Source organism: Topomyia yanbarensis, chromosome 1, assembly GCF_030247195.1.
Source record: "Topomyia yanbarensis strain Yona2022 chromosome 1, ASM3024719v1, whole genome shotgun sequence".
NCBI classification, from domain to species: domain Eukaryota; kingdom Metazoa; phylum Arthropoda; class Insecta; order Diptera; family Culicidae; genus Topomyia; species Topomyia yanbarensis.
This window is the reverse complement of record NC_080670.1, coordinates 216,407,716-216,422,798: the sequence shown is the minus strand read 5'-3', so window position 1 is coordinate 216,422,798 and position 15,083 is coordinate 216,407,716. Positions and strand designations below refer to the sequence as shown.

General features: G+C 40.1%; 2 protein-coding genes across 6 annotated transcripts; one reads left to right on the top strand and one right to left on the bottom strand.

The window, feature by feature from the left end:
* The first annotated feature begins 8,762 nt into the window (after positions 1-8,762).
* LOC131692894 (BTB/POZ domain-containing protein 6-A-like) lies at positions 8,763-12,289 on the top strand. Of its 4 annotated transcripts, none has more exons than XM_058980266.1 (4): positions 8,763-8,955; positions 10,709-10,775; positions 10,864-10,875; positions 11,057-12,289. In XM_058980266.1, the coding sequence occupies exons 2-4, from the start codon at positions 10,731-10,733 to the stop codon at positions 12,158-12,160; spliced, it is 1,161 nt and encodes a 386-aa protein (XP_058836249.1). In that variant the 5' UTR covers positions 8,763-8,955; positions 10,709-10,730; the 3' UTR covers positions 12,161-12,289. The 4 variants fall into 4 exon arrangements, with proteins under 4 accessions (XP_058836249.1, XP_058836273.1, XP_058836263.1 ...); XM_058980290.1 differs by having other exon boundaries at positions 10,946-12,289; XM_058980280.1 differs by lacking the exon at positions 10,864-10,875.
* On the bottom strand, positions 12,250-13,930 carry LOC131692914 (BTB/POZ domain-containing protein 2-like). 2 transcript variants are annotated; one of them, XM_058980326.1, is made up of 4 exons: positions 13,834-13,924; positions 13,639-13,746; positions 13,509-13,571; positions 12,250-13,447 (listed from the first exon to the last, which is right to left on the bottom strand). In XM_058980326.1, the coding sequence occupies exons 3-4, from the start codon at positions 13,547-13,549 to the stop codon at positions 12,736-12,738; spliced, it is 753 nt and encodes a 250-aa protein (XP_058836309.1). In that variant the 5' UTR covers positions 13,550-13,571; positions 13,639-13,746; positions 13,834-13,924; the 3' UTR covers positions 12,250-12,735. The 2 variants fall into 2 exon arrangements, with proteins under 2 accessions (XP_058836309.1, XP_058836298.1); XM_058980315.1 differs by lacking the exon at positions 13,639-13,746 and having other exon boundaries at positions 13,834-13,930.
* Positions 13,931-15,083: the final 1,153 nt, after the last annotated feature.

The window sequence follows — 15,083 nt, the reverse complement described above, 5'->3', positions numbered from 1 at the left end:
AACACTCACACATTCTCAAACGCGGTCTCAGCGGGAACCTACAAAAATACCATCGTGCACGCGATTACGAATCGGTCATGTCCGAAAGTCTATCCTTGATCCTAGAAGCCTAGGTCCATGCCTTCAGCTGGACCATTTAAGAAAATACGCCCATACCTATTAGACAACACGTCTCATGGCGACATGACCGGGAACCCTATCGATATAAACGATCCCACTCTCTGCCAGAATTCAAACCGCGCACTGAAAATTTAATATCAGACTCACGGTTCGCGCAACCATTCAAGAACATACGTTACAAAATCACGTCAGCGCACAAACGTTAGAGCCCCTCGCGATTTTCCAAGCAACATACGAACTCGCAAACATGATTACACCCCGGTGATAAGGTGAAAATCTCAGCACTCATAAACTTACCAACACGATCTCAAGTGTCAACCTACAAACTCCCGCGCTCGCGCCATCATGAATCGGGATCGTCCGGAAGTATCTATCCTCGGTACAAACAATCTAGGTCCTTGTTAATTATTAAAAAAATAATAAAATTGAAAAATAACTACCATATCCACTAGACAAAACGTTCCATGGCGACATGACCGGAAACTCTAGTGATATGGGGTAACTCTCTCCCTGTCAGAATGTGATCCGTACACCGAAAACTAAAGATCAGAATGACGGTCCGCGAATATATGAATCGCCGCAGGGTTTCAAAATCGAATTTATACATGCGAAGTCACATACACGCGACAAACACGTCAACATACGAACGCTTAAGCCCTTCGCGATCATCTACGCACACCTATGCCCGCGATCGTGTAAACTTGATAACGCTGCGGCAATTGTGTGAACGTTTTAGTACTTACGAAGTTACAAACGCGATCTCAAACGCCAACCCGCAAATGCGCGATCATGAATCGGTCACGTCCGGAAATCTTTAACCTTCATTCTAGCAATTTAGGTCTATACATTCAGTTGGACCAATCAAAAAAAAAAAAAAGCTCATATCCACTAGACCACGCGTTCAACGACGACATGATTGGGAACTCTAATGATATGGAAGAACCCACTTCCTTCTGGAATCTGAAAATTAAGTATTAGATTCACGGTCCGCGCGCGATTATTCTAGAACACACGCGAATATGCGAAAGGCACACGGTTATGAAATAGAATTTATGCACGCGAAGTTACACGTTAGCACACGCGACATACAAACGCACACGCGATCGAGCACATTAACGTACAAATGTTCGAGCCCTTCGCGATGATACACGCGATTCCCTACGCCCGCACATGCCTGAACCGTACAATGAATATCACATTCAGAATCACGGCCCGCTACAATTGGCCTATTGCAGTGTTTTATTGGGCGACATTGCCTGTCTCGTCTGCAAATTGTAGTATGTGATTCTGACGGGGAGCCCTTCCGAGAACCTAGCTCTACAGCTCCAGTAGGACAACTCTCGAAAAAAAAAAAGATACATATTAACGTTATAAACCCCTCCCCAAGGTTTAGGGGTTTGACGGTATTGCAAACATCATCAAGCATCAATTGCTTTAAGATGGGTATTGCATTACGCCTCGATAGTGGTGCATCGAGGGTACCGAGAGGGCTTATGCGCCTTTTTTATGTTATATGTCTTTTCATACTCCGCACCAGCGCATACCAACGCTAAACCACTGTGTGCCATGTTTGCAAATATTGTTCTATTGGTGGTATTCGTGGACGGGGCTCACGGAGGGAGTCATTGTGTGTCCATTTATCGGTCGACTTCGTCATCGTGCATATACCAATTAAATTAATTTAATAATTAAATTAATTTAATAAAGTAGAATAAGTAGAAACCTATTAGTTGTAGCTTTGTGATAATCGTTGTTTTTCGTACTAGTGTACAACTGTTATGTGCTAGTCGTATGTGTATCTATGTATGTATTCGTCTGAGTATTTTTGACAGTTGGGTCAGGGAATGGATGCAGAACTGACGTATATGATAGAATAGTGGCTAATACTTCTGGTGATCAATCTGAGTATTTAGTTCTATTAATTGGGGAAAGTCGGGCTGGATAAATTAGGGTAAAATAAATTTACCGACGCACGTGAGTCATCCATTCCCGGCCAGCATAGCATGATGAAAGTCTAACAGCATGCAATTGTCGGTAATGATAAATATACAACATTTGCTGCATTTAGACGAGTTTGATTGCATGTTACATGTGTTTTTCTATTCTACTTCATTGGTCTGTTTCTTCTGTGCATCTTTTAGTTTGCTTTTCCATTATTTACGTATACCAAAATAGTATTGTTCAATTTATACACTTCTAGTCAAGCTCTTTGCATCTTTTTTTCTTTATTCAGCATGTTATGACTCCTTTTATTAGTATATCTCTGCTATACGCTATCTATACTCATATAGGTACAAACGCTCGTGGCCTTCGCGATAATACAAAACTGGCCACAAACGCGACCATGCAATTGCAATAATCCACATATACTTACGCCCGCGATTTCGCCTACATGAAAACACCCCGGTACTTAAGTAAACGTGGCATCTTTAAACTTCCATACGCGGTCTCAAACATTAACCCACCACTCGCGCGATCATGAAACGGTCACGTCCGAAAGTTTTACCATCCTGCACTAATGCCTTCAGTTGAACCAATCAAAAAAGTGACACTCATATTCACTAAACAACACGTTCCATGGTGACATGACCTAGAACTCAAGTGATATGGGGAAACGGACTACTATCTGTATCATACACTAAAAATTAAGCTTCAGATTCACGGTCCGCGCGCGATCAAACAAAAATACACAATCCGTCATTATAAAATCGAAGTTATACACGCGAAGTCACATACACGTGACAAACACGTTAATATACAAATGTTTGAGCCCTTCGCTATCATCCCCGGCATCTACACCCGCGATCTAGTAAACATGATCGCATCCCAGTGATAAAGCTCCTATAAATTTTCAAACGTGGTCTCAAGCGTGAACCTAAAAACTCGCACTCGCATGATCATGAATCAATCACTTCCGGATGTTTCTATCCTTGATATCAGCAGACTATGTCCATGCCTTCAATTGGATCAATTAAAAAAAGAAAGCTCTCATATCCACTGGACACCACGTTACATGGCGACATGACCAAGGACTCTAGTGATATGGGGTAACTTACTCCCTGTCAGAATGTGAATTGTACACCAAAAACTAACTATCAGAATGAAGGTCCGCTTGACCATCCAAGAACGCACGCGTATATAGAAAATGCCACACGGTTACAAAATCCAGTCTTGTACACGCGAAGTCACATGAACGCGAGCACACGTGACAGACACGTTAACGTACGAACGCTTAAGCCCTTCGCGATTAACAACGCACACCTACTTTAGCGATCGTGCAAACTTAATAACACCCTGGTAATAAGGAGAACGTTTTAGCGCTCGCGAAGTTTCAAACGCTGTCTCAAACACGAACCTAGAAACGTCCGTTTTCGCGCGCTCACGAATCGGTCACGTCCGGAAACCATTACACTCTGTCCTAATAACATAGGTCCATACATTCAGTAGGACCAAAAAAAAAATAAAGCACATATCCACTAGACAACACGTTCCATGGCGACATCAGCGGGCACTCTAGTGATATAGAAGATCTCACACTATTTTAGCATCTTAGAAGTACACCAAAAAATAAAGTATTAGACTCACAGTCCGTGCGCGATTATCCAAGAACACATGCGAATATACGAAAGGCATACGGTTATAAAATAGAATTTATACACGCGAAGTTACATACACGTTAGCACACGAGACATACAAACGCAAACACGATCGAAGACGTTAACTACAAATGCTCGAGCTCTTCGCGATGATACACGTGATCGCGAGTCCCTACGCCCGCACATACCTATACCTTACAATGAATATCACATTCAGAATCACGGCCCGCTACAATTGGCCTAATGCAGTGTTTTATTGGGCGACATTGCCTGTCTCGTCTGCAAATTGTAGTATGTGATTCTGACGGGAAGCCCTTCCGAGAATCTAGCTCTACAGCTCCAGTAGGACAACTCTCGAAAAAAAGATACATGTTAACGTTATAAATCCACAAAATGGTAGAAACTCATTAACCGCTAGGCCGAAATGAAGAAAAAATTGGAGAAAGTAGCAATATTGCGAACTACTTTGAAAACATATTGTAATTAAAATACGTTATGTTTTGTTGAACTAATTATGTTACATACTGTAATTGTAACTAATCAATGGAAGTAAAATTGCGTAAACTGTACGAAAAAATACATCGCAGATCATACAATAAGCTATGACCACAATATATTGTACGACGGAGGGAAAAACATAGTTCTGCTATAGCTTCTGCAATTAACCTTTTCATCCGTTTCTTGGCGTAATTGCTATTCAATGAAGAGTGTAGGCGGCAAAGCTTGTTGTTTCGCACACGGCTTAATGTGTTAGCATAACTGAGCCGTGGGACTTTTAGGATTTTTATGCAATGTAAAAATTAAAATTAACTTTCAAAATGCCTGCTTATCGGGTCTTGTTGCCGCAGCTTGCTGCTTCGTGTTGAGATCCTCTTCCTTGGCGGCGAAACATCTAGAGAAAGCTAGAAGAACAATGGAATTTTATAATTCTCTATTTTTTATTGTTTTGATGGTAGTTTATTCCAACAATATAAAATTACTGCAGTATACATGAAGTAAGCGATAATATGTTTGCAAAATTGTTACCATGGCTAAAATATATTTCCGCCACAGGCCAAAATAAAATTTGTGTAGCGGAAATAGAAAAATTTTAAAGCTATGTCCCAAATGGCCCAATACCTCTTTTGACGTAGAGTATTTGAAGACAAGTTGGATTTATATTAGTACCCATTATTATCGATGGGAACCTTAGTGACACTTCATTTACAATATTATCACACTACGGTGATAACCTGAGACGAGACATGCAGATAGCAAAAAATCGAACGTCAAATGCAGCCAGGGGTATTGTCAATGCAGCCAGTCCATTTAAACTATGTCAGGCAAAATGAGAGGCTATGCGAGACGAACGATACGATGAACAGAAAAAAGAAAAAGAAAACATCAAGTCCCGTCCCAGGTTATAACCAGGTTACCAACATCCCTATCTCTACATACAGAGTTTGACAACATCAAAATCGCTTGCAATGTCATCAACAAACGGCCGTAGCAGTGAACAAAAGAAAAAAGTGCGCTTTCTCCAACGTGATGCAAACTAAAGTAATCCTCGTTATAAATTAGAACGTAGAACAGCACGCAGAGTTTTCGAATGCGAGTAACTTGCATTGTACTAGGTGGAATCACACCACGTTTGTACCAATCATTCGGAAAATTGCGCATCAACTTTGTGTTAAATTTTGAAGTTTACATAATTTCTATAAACGAAGAAAAACCTGATATCCAGAAAATCTTTCGAAAGCAACATGAAAAAACGAAATTGTCCTCCCTGTTTCCGGCAGAGCCGTCAATATAGGAAATCTAAGAGACCCAATCGAAGAGAGTGAGCTTATAAATAAAAGTGCCGAACGTTCTTTTTCTACCATTCGTTGCTTGGATTTTAAACGAGCAACATGGATTGATATGGACCATTTCCTAGCTAGGTGTAATGTTTATTGAGCGCTCGTCACGCTGCCGTGTGAGGTTGAACTTTACACACACGAACGAATGGGGTCCCACGCGTTCTTTTGTGTACCATTCATTACTTGGATTTTGAATGAGCAACATATGGATTGGTTGGGCACGTTTCCTCGCTATGTGTAAAGTTTCTCTAGCGCTCTTCTCCCTACTATGAAAGGTTAAATCATTATCATTAGATTTGAATTAACAGGCCGAAATGTAGAATTAACAGGCCGAAGTGTGTAGTCACGACATTCTGGTTATGTCATAGACATTACCCACCCATAATTTATTCTGTTCATTTCTTATAGGTCTCTTGTAAAATCAAAAGTTGTAATTTACTTATCCGATTTTCTCAAAGCGTTTGCATTTCTGCAATAAGCTCGTCAAGCCAATTTGCTAGTGGTCTCTTGATTTGTCGTGGATATCAAATCAATCTCTGAATTATAAGTGAATTAGCAGAATGTAGAACGCTAGCAAATCTTCTCTTACGAAATAAAATGAAGGTTGCAAATGATGCAACGCATTACATACATTTATTACATACGTGCATATCACATTTTTAACAAAAAAAGTGCAGAAAAGAAATTAAAAGGGATGTCCCTTTGGAGTGTCGGTTTTATCCACAGGACCTGGAAGTTTTGCAAACAATGTTTGAAAGAAATTTAAACTGTTCAGCATTGATAAAATTAGGCCTTGTCAAGCATTTTTGAAAGAAGAATATTGCGCAGAAACTATAATTTTATTACTATGCTATATTTCACCCTAAGGAGGAAAATTTGGTAAAAACCAAAATTACTCACTAGGGTGAAAATTTGTTGGTAAAAACCAGTCTTTGTACAGGAGGGCACAAATCCTTATTTCATACTATGTTGCGTTTCGGCTTCGCCTCATCAGAAACCGACACTAACTTATTGTCGGAATAGATTATTTTATTGATTTTGTGGTAACTCAGAAAAAGGATTATGCTTAAGGTGTCGGTTTTCACCATTATTCCCTCAATCGTCCGTTTCGGTGTTCACTTCTTTCACTGATAAAACCACAAAAAGAGACTTTTGGTTACACTGAATCTTAATAGCGATGCTTGTTGAAGTCGCGTTTTAAACCTGCATTTTTTAATCGGTTGTGCTGGATCAATAGGTAAAATTTACCATGCATTTAATGATTTGAGATCAGTGTAAAAGATTACAAGAAAATTTTGCTTATCTCGAATTTTTTGTAGAAGTTTAACTACGCCACTGCTTGAACCACCGAAATCAATAAATTTAAAAAAAATCAATCCTCTTATTGTTAAAAATGGGCCTTTTTGTTGTTAACGTGGCAGTTTTAATGCTTAACTTTGACCATTTTTGAACTTTTTATAATTCATGCATTTAGGGGTCCATGCATGTCTGAAAATTAGTGGTGTCTCGGATGATAATTCACGACTGCAGAATTTTCACAGTCAAAACCTTCGGCGGAGAGTAATTTTGGGTTATTCTGAGAGTTTTTTTTTCATGAGATCCAAAGTATATCTAAATATACGCATGAAACAGCAACGTGTCTGGTTGTTGCTTTGTCAAAAAAGGACATGGATTCTGGGTTGTGTAATCGCCTAAATATTAGTTACTTCAATAGTGAACTAGCTTCGAAGTGTCTGCATAAGTACATCTAGCTGAATCGACTAAAATGTTGAACACAACTCGTTAAATCCCATTCATAATTCGAAATACGAGAATATCAAATGATCAAAGTCAACGTAGACTTTTGCAACCCTCTTCCCCCCATTAGTATGTGGTTTATGAACGGCCCCTGAAAACGACTGTATTTTTTTTCTATTTTACAATTGTTCTATTCAAGCATTTTTATATTTTTTATGAATTTCGTTTTGTATTCCATATTTTTGCATTTTTGTATATTTTTTGTTTTGTATTTTTATATTTCGAATTTTGGTATTTGCATATTTTTGTAATATTTTTCTTTTGTATTATTGTATTAAAACGAATAAATTATGTTGAAATTCACACATTACAAAATTACAGAATTAAATGTATTTTGTAAAATATTTTCAATTTTTTGTGAACAATAACAAATTCCAGGATGGAACATGCACTGTCTTTAAACGTAGTGTACACACGTTAATTCGATTTTGAACAACGTTTAATTATTCATTATTCTATGGGAGCGCCGGATACTCCACTCGACCGTACCACTCGCCTGCAGGCATGCTGGTGACCGGATGGTGTGCGAACGGTAGTAAAAGCCACTCTGCCAGCCTGCCGGCTCTAATGCAACAATCTTTTCTGGTAGATACATATATTTATAATTGTAATTTTCTGTGTTAATGCTAGATTTGCGCAGTTTTTTTGTTATAATGCATAGATTAGCACAGATTTCTCAAGTTTTGACCACTTCTTGTTTTGAGACAAATTTGTACGTTTTCCTTAACACAGATTTTTTAATAGGCTGCGCACAGATTTCAAGAAATATGACCTGGCATCTCTGGGCCGGGCTAATATTCATAGCAAAGAACGCTGCCACTCTAAAAGCTGCCACCCGCCTGGTTATAGCATCTGAGCCTGCATTTCGTACGCCCGTCACTGGCATGCATGTATTGAGGCGGTTGGTGTTGGTCTGCTCTCATTAGCTAAACATCTGCTGTGGTAACCCACACTACTATTACAGTGAACGGCAAGTTACGGCAGGCAACCTAGAACGCTAGAACAAAATTTGAATAGCCTACCGATCGCAATCAGCATCTAGTTTAATCCGCGTAGCCGCCCTTTTGTTTACTGGGAATGTAGGTAATCATCGATCACTGCGAAAAAACAAAAACAAATCACTGATGAAGCAGTACCACGCGGTACTTTCCTACCCCTGCTCGACTGGAATAACATTTGGTGCGCTCTTTGTTTACTTGGCTGATCGGCTGTTCACAGGTTTCCTAAAGAAAGAAAAGAACAGCTGATCAGCCAAGTAAACAAAGAGCGCACCAAATGTCATTCCGGTCTATCTGAGGTTCGGAAAATACCGCTATGTAACCAATGTCGTTTATAATATATACCACATTGTAACAGCGTATTTTGATTGATGCAATGTGGACACCTTTATTTTCTCCTTATCGTTCAGCGGTCGGTAGTGCTGTCATCTTTCAGTTTCAGTTATTGCACGAACTAATAATATAAAACCAAAAGGTGTGGAAACAGCGACGGCAAAGTTTGTTTACCAAGATTAAAAACACGAAATGCCGCAAACAGTTTAAAAAGGTGACCGCACTCTAGCCTAGCTCCCGACGGTATAAGATTCCTGTGCCGAGCACTGCCCGGTAAGTATGATCTGAGTGAGCCATGAAAGTGACCCACTCCTTTCAAAATGCGCGATGGTTTGCAAGTTGTTTCCATGTTTGGCTCTGTGCACTAGATCGAAATGGAATCTGCTGGCTGGCGGGTTTTAAAACAAAAACTTCGCGCCATCATTTTATATGCCTTTTTCTGCAAGCATGTCCACGTTGCGGTCCCTCGCCGTGACCTGGCATTCGATTGGAATGACGGGAAAATGCATATAAATGCTTTGCTGAGTCCATTCTGAAAACTTTCCTCGCAGTCGTTCGACAAAAACAACCAATTCAAAGAAGTACCTTTGGAGCGGTACTCAAGCTCTGATGTTATGCATTTTCTCTCATTTTCCCTGTAGATTTTGATGTCTGCCAAAATGGCAGCCGCCCAGAGTCAAGGCAAGGGTCAGTCGGAGCTGGTGCTCGATTACGGAGGATCCACCACCGACCGGAAGGAGTTCCTAGTCAACAACGAGTTTATGTCGGATGTTGTCTTTCTGGTTGGTTCCGAAAACAAGCAACGAATCTACGCCCACAAGCTGTTACTCATCGCGGCGTCCGAGTATTTCTTTGCGATGTTCAATGGCAACTTTCGGGAATCAAACGCAAACGAGATTGTTCTGGAGGATATCGAACCGAAGATTTTCCTGGCAATTCTGCGATTTGTGTACTGCGGGAAGATTGATTTGACTTTCGATAACATTCATGAGATTTATATTCACTCGAGGAAGTACATGCTGATGGAGTTGCTGTCGATGGCTTCCAACTTTCTGGAGCGAAGTATCGAACCGAACAACGTCCTGAAGATATTTACTCAGAACCGGTTCTACGGGTTTCAGTTTGTTGACGAAGAATGTCTGACGCTGATCAGAAACAATCCGTTGTACTATTTCAATCACGAAGAATTTGCGTTGATCGACCGCGAGTCGCTCAGTTTGATTTTTAGCTCGAAGAAAATCAACTGTACGGATGACCAGCTGATGGGTGCATTGGACATCTGGCAGAAGACTCACGACACCGAGAGTGTCGATGAGTTGAAATCAATCATCAAAAACTATAAGCGATCGTACGATTGCTATAAGCTACGCCTCTTTGGGCCTTCGTCCGGTTCGGAGCAGAACGATTTCGGTTTCTCGATTACCTCGGAAACGATTGTGCACATGTACGGGGTCGGGGTGTTCATCAAATCCGCTGCCAAGGTCATCTCGATCGAGGTCAAAATCTGGGAGAACGACATCGAGGTCGGGTGCGATCTGTTCGAGTACGAAAACGATGACTTTGTTACGGTGGATGTGGCCAATCTGTTCTTCGAGCAGATCGTCCTCATTCCGCACCACCGGTACAAGATTGCGCTGAACATTACGCCGGCGGTGGAACCGTTCACCATTCAAAATCCCAAGATTCACCACGATCGCATCAAGATGTCGATCTCGAATGCGGTCTACGGACGGTGCGATAGCTTGTTCTGTGCGATTGCCCATCTGCATTGTAAAGAGCGCATGCCGAAGGCGAAGAAGTGAACTTTTTTTTTCGTTCTGCATATTTATTTGATAGGCTCCAAAAGGTCAGATTTCCATCGTGATAGAAGAATTTTGTTAACTCTAATTCTACGTAGGAGTACTTAAAAATTTCAATCTTTATAAATAAAGTATACAGTGGAACAATATGCTTGACTCAACTTGTTTATACTGACGCCTGATTTGGAAGAAAGTTTCATGTAAGTTTGTCTTACATTTTTTTGCAGCGTGTTCCGTTCGTGCCATTGAATGGATCCCTCAAATATCATTAGAATGATATCAGCTGTCGAACAGGTATGTATTAAACGAAAATTTGCCTTTCTAATAGCTATGAAAATGACGAAATTCGAACTCCCGTTTCTTTGCCTACTTTGATATCTAGAATTGTGACAAGGTAAGTTGCTGGCGGACGGAAGGCAATTTGCTTTCTCATTAAACGATCCCGTTTATTTAATCCTATACAGTGTGAACTGAACATTGTCTTTCTTATGATGAACTATGAAAAAATAAGACCATCGGGAAGGTTGAAATAGTCTCACAAGAATCAAATTATCTTTTCAAAATTTTTCTCCAAGATCCCGTACAGCATCGAATCACCGGACGGTCTAAAGTATGACATCCCGTTCATGAAGCGCCAGGAGAGCTTAATCAACAACCGGTTCCAATCGGATGTGACGTTCCTTGTGGGTGAAAAGCGTCAGCCGATCTTCGCCCACAAGTTGCTGCTGATCATCGCTTCCGAGTATTTCAACGCCATGTTCAATGGTAACTTCAAGGAATCGAGCTCGGACGAGATCGAGGTGCGGGACATCGAGGCGGATATTTTTCTGGAGATTCTTCGGTTCATCTACTGCGGCAAGGTTCGGTTAACGATCGAGAACGTGCTGGAGATTTACGTGCACGCACAGAAGTACATGCTGAACGAGCTGCGTCGCCGGACGGTTCGCTTCCTGGAGAACCACATTGACGCGGATAATGCGTTGAAAATCTTCGCCCAGAATCGACTGTATGAGTTCTCCTTTATCAACGAGAAGTGTTTGGCGCTGATTACAAAGAATCCATTGATTTATCTTCACCATGAAGACTTCTATGTACTGGATAGAAAGTCACTGGAGATAATATTTGCTAGCAAGAAGATCAACTGTTCGGATGATCAGCTATTTCAGGCACTACGCGACTGGAAGAGAATGAACGAGCACGAGTCCGTTAACGAGTTGCAGTCGGTGATCAAAGCCAAACGATCGTACAACTGTTCGAAGCTTCGCTTCTTCGGCAACATGTCGATGACCGAGGGTACGGAAACATACCTAAAGTTCTCCATCGATCATACTCACAGTTTGGCATTCTACGGCATCGGAGTATTTGTCAAGTCGCCGGACAGCGTCGTTACGATCGAGGTGGAGATTGCGGAAAACCTGGAAATCCTCGGCCAGTATCAGTTCGAGTACGAAAACAAGGACCAATTGGCAGTGAACGTGGCCAATCTGTTCTTCGAAGAGCTGACACTGAGACCGGGCGAGTGGTACACGGTTTCGGCCACGTTCATCCCCGAAAGCAGCTGTTTCTGCATTACCAATCCGCAGATCTGTCACGACAAGCTGAAGCTGTTTTACGACAACAACTACCAAACGATTCGGAGCGTGGTGTCGCATTTCTATTGTGATGAGATTAAAAAGTGAACTGATGTGAGGTTGATGGTCCGAGTGGAGCATTTGAAGAGCAAGAATTCGTCAAGTTTTGTCTTTCTCAATAATAATAATACAATAAACACATTTTTATGTCTTTATTTTTTTAAGCAATAACCGATAAGGCTAAGTCAACTGAATTGTTTTGGAAAATTTATAAATCTTCTAAAGATGTTTCCACGCATTCCAGATAGTGAAGACGAGCAATGGGAATAATTTCATCGTTGAAAGTTAAAGTGATATTGTCGTCATGAATTTTTGGACACTGGATAAAAAATTCCGGTTTCGGCATATTGATTACTATGTCGTATGCGGATTCAGGTTCCACTTTAGTTCTTGGGAAAAATATATCGACAACATTTACAGTGACTGCATTTTCTGGGATATATTCGCGGAACCCGACCGCGTCGTCGTCACCTGTACTATACGGAGTAAATTTTCGACATCTTACTGTGATGGAGGTGCTCTTAATGGGTGGCTTGACGAACACTCCAACACCCAGCAGAAAAATTGGTTTTATTGATGTTACTTGAAATTTATAGACATTTTTGTTTCCAGTAGCACCTTTTTTAAAAAAAACCGAAAACGATTAATGTATTGCACCCTAACGAGCGGGGCGTATTTTCAAGAATCGTCTTCAATTCAGCAACTTGCTTGGATTTTAATTCAGCCACGTCTCCCTCGTCGCTCTTTTGCCATTCTTCCAAAATTTTCAATATTTCAACATTTGAACAATTAATGCGCTTTGTTTTGATAATCACTTCAAGTGAATCGCGATCGAGTAAATTTATATCCTCATGTTGGAAGTAAAACATAGGATTTTCCGCAATAAAGTCCACACATCGTGCGTCTACGTTGCCAAACTTGAACCGCCGATTCTGCTGCAAAACCTTCAGAACATTTTGCTTGGTGACGCTCTTTACGACAAACTCCGAAGCGTATTCCAAACCATCCGCTAGCATGTACTTTTCACAAAGAACGCAAATTTTGTGAATGTTTTCCGGCGTCAGGTTCATTGTGCGGGAATAAATGAACCGAAGGATTTCCAAAAAGATGGTCGGATCCGTATCATCTAGTGTGATCTCCGACGCGCTAGCCTCCTTGAAACCCCCGGTGAACATGGTAGTAAAGAACTCTGAAGCTGTAATCAGAAACAGTTTGTGAGCATAGATTCGCTGCTTCTGTTCTCCCACGATGAAAACAATGTCGGACATGAACTGGTTGTTGATCAGGTGATCCCTGCGCTCGGCGATTTGTCCCACGAAACCCATCTTCGATTGACTAGTGAAAGACAGAAGAATAAGTGGTGGTGAAATATTCAGATATCTATAGATTTGCTTACCCATCTCCATTCGTTACGTTAAATACATGTTTATTCGACATGTTGAGTTTTCTATTCACCCGGCTGCAGAATAAACGAAATATTGACCCTTATTATGGTATTGGTATTGGGTGAAACTTATATCCCTGACCTGATATACAACTAACAGATTCTCGTAGCCTCATAAAACTATAAATCACAAATTTTAAGAATGGCGACTGCTTGAACCTAACTGGTCGCCCGTTAATTCAAAAAAATTCTAATATAATAGCAATAACAATATATGAAATAAGACAAATCAGTTATGTGTGAATAAGAACGACCTGATATACAATCTCATACTTACATTTTCGTACACCAATAAAACAACAAATTACAATTATAAAAAAGTTACACGATCCTCGATCAAAAACAGTAGTTGAATTTTTTGAACTGTCATAATCAGAGATGCCAGGTACTTTTTTTCAAATGTCTGCAATAATAATTTTAAAAGTCTGGGAAGTACAAAAAATGTCAGGAAAGCTAGTGTAACCAAAAGCCTTTATATTCAAAAATCTGCAAATATCTGCAACAAAACATAAAAATCTGCAAATATCTGCAACCAAACTAGAAAATCTGCAAATATCTGCGTCATCCAAAAAATCTGCAGCTTAAATTAAAAGTCTGCGAATTTGCAGACTTGTCTGCAAATCTGGCATCTCTGGTCATAATCGCATGGCAAACTGTTATGATTTACAAACAAAGGTGAGAACATAAAATTTGTAATTTTTTGGTGAGATGCAGAACTCGAAAGGTGGTCACATTTATTTATGTGTGAGCGCGATTGTAAATTTTTCAGAAACGATGTCACAAAAAATTACATGAAAACACAAACAAGATTAGCTTTACAATGAGATTACGGTCCACGCACAATTTGTGTTATTACGTATGAGGACTAAACTGTTTCGTCCCTTGCAGCAGATAAAAAAGGAATTTTTCAGTAACTTGAGAAAATTGTATACCTAAAACCCTGGATAAAACCGGACTTCCTTGGACTTACGCATAAATGTGTACCATATGCCAACCATTTTATCAAGCATTAAAAAACGATTTCCAATATGGTTCCAATTAAGCAGTCATCATTTTGTTATATTCAAAATTGCACATATTTTGTCGCTGTATTTTTAAATGGTCTTTGCTTTGATGGCATTGTAAGGGAACACGTATCTGCCGGTTGATGCCAATCGAGCTGACATTGCTTTAGACTGAGCAAACTAATTTATTTGTTTGTTTAGTGTTTATTTAACCAAATAGGAAACTAATCCACTGGATATTTATTGCGCGTGGGATATACGCACGGTCTTGTCTGAGTGAAAGATCAGTTCAAAACAAATTGCCAATTTGCGGCAACCATAGCAGCACGAAGAACAAATGTTTTATTGTCATATTTAATGGTTTACGTTTAGTTCATTAAATCGTCAACCATTTATATGAATTGTTCTCATTGTATTGAGTACTTTCATATGCTTTGAAGTAGTACATGCACTGTATTATTTGCGCAAAAGGTGACAAGATAGTTTCATTCGTTCTTATTGTCTCCAGTCTTGTATATTCAAC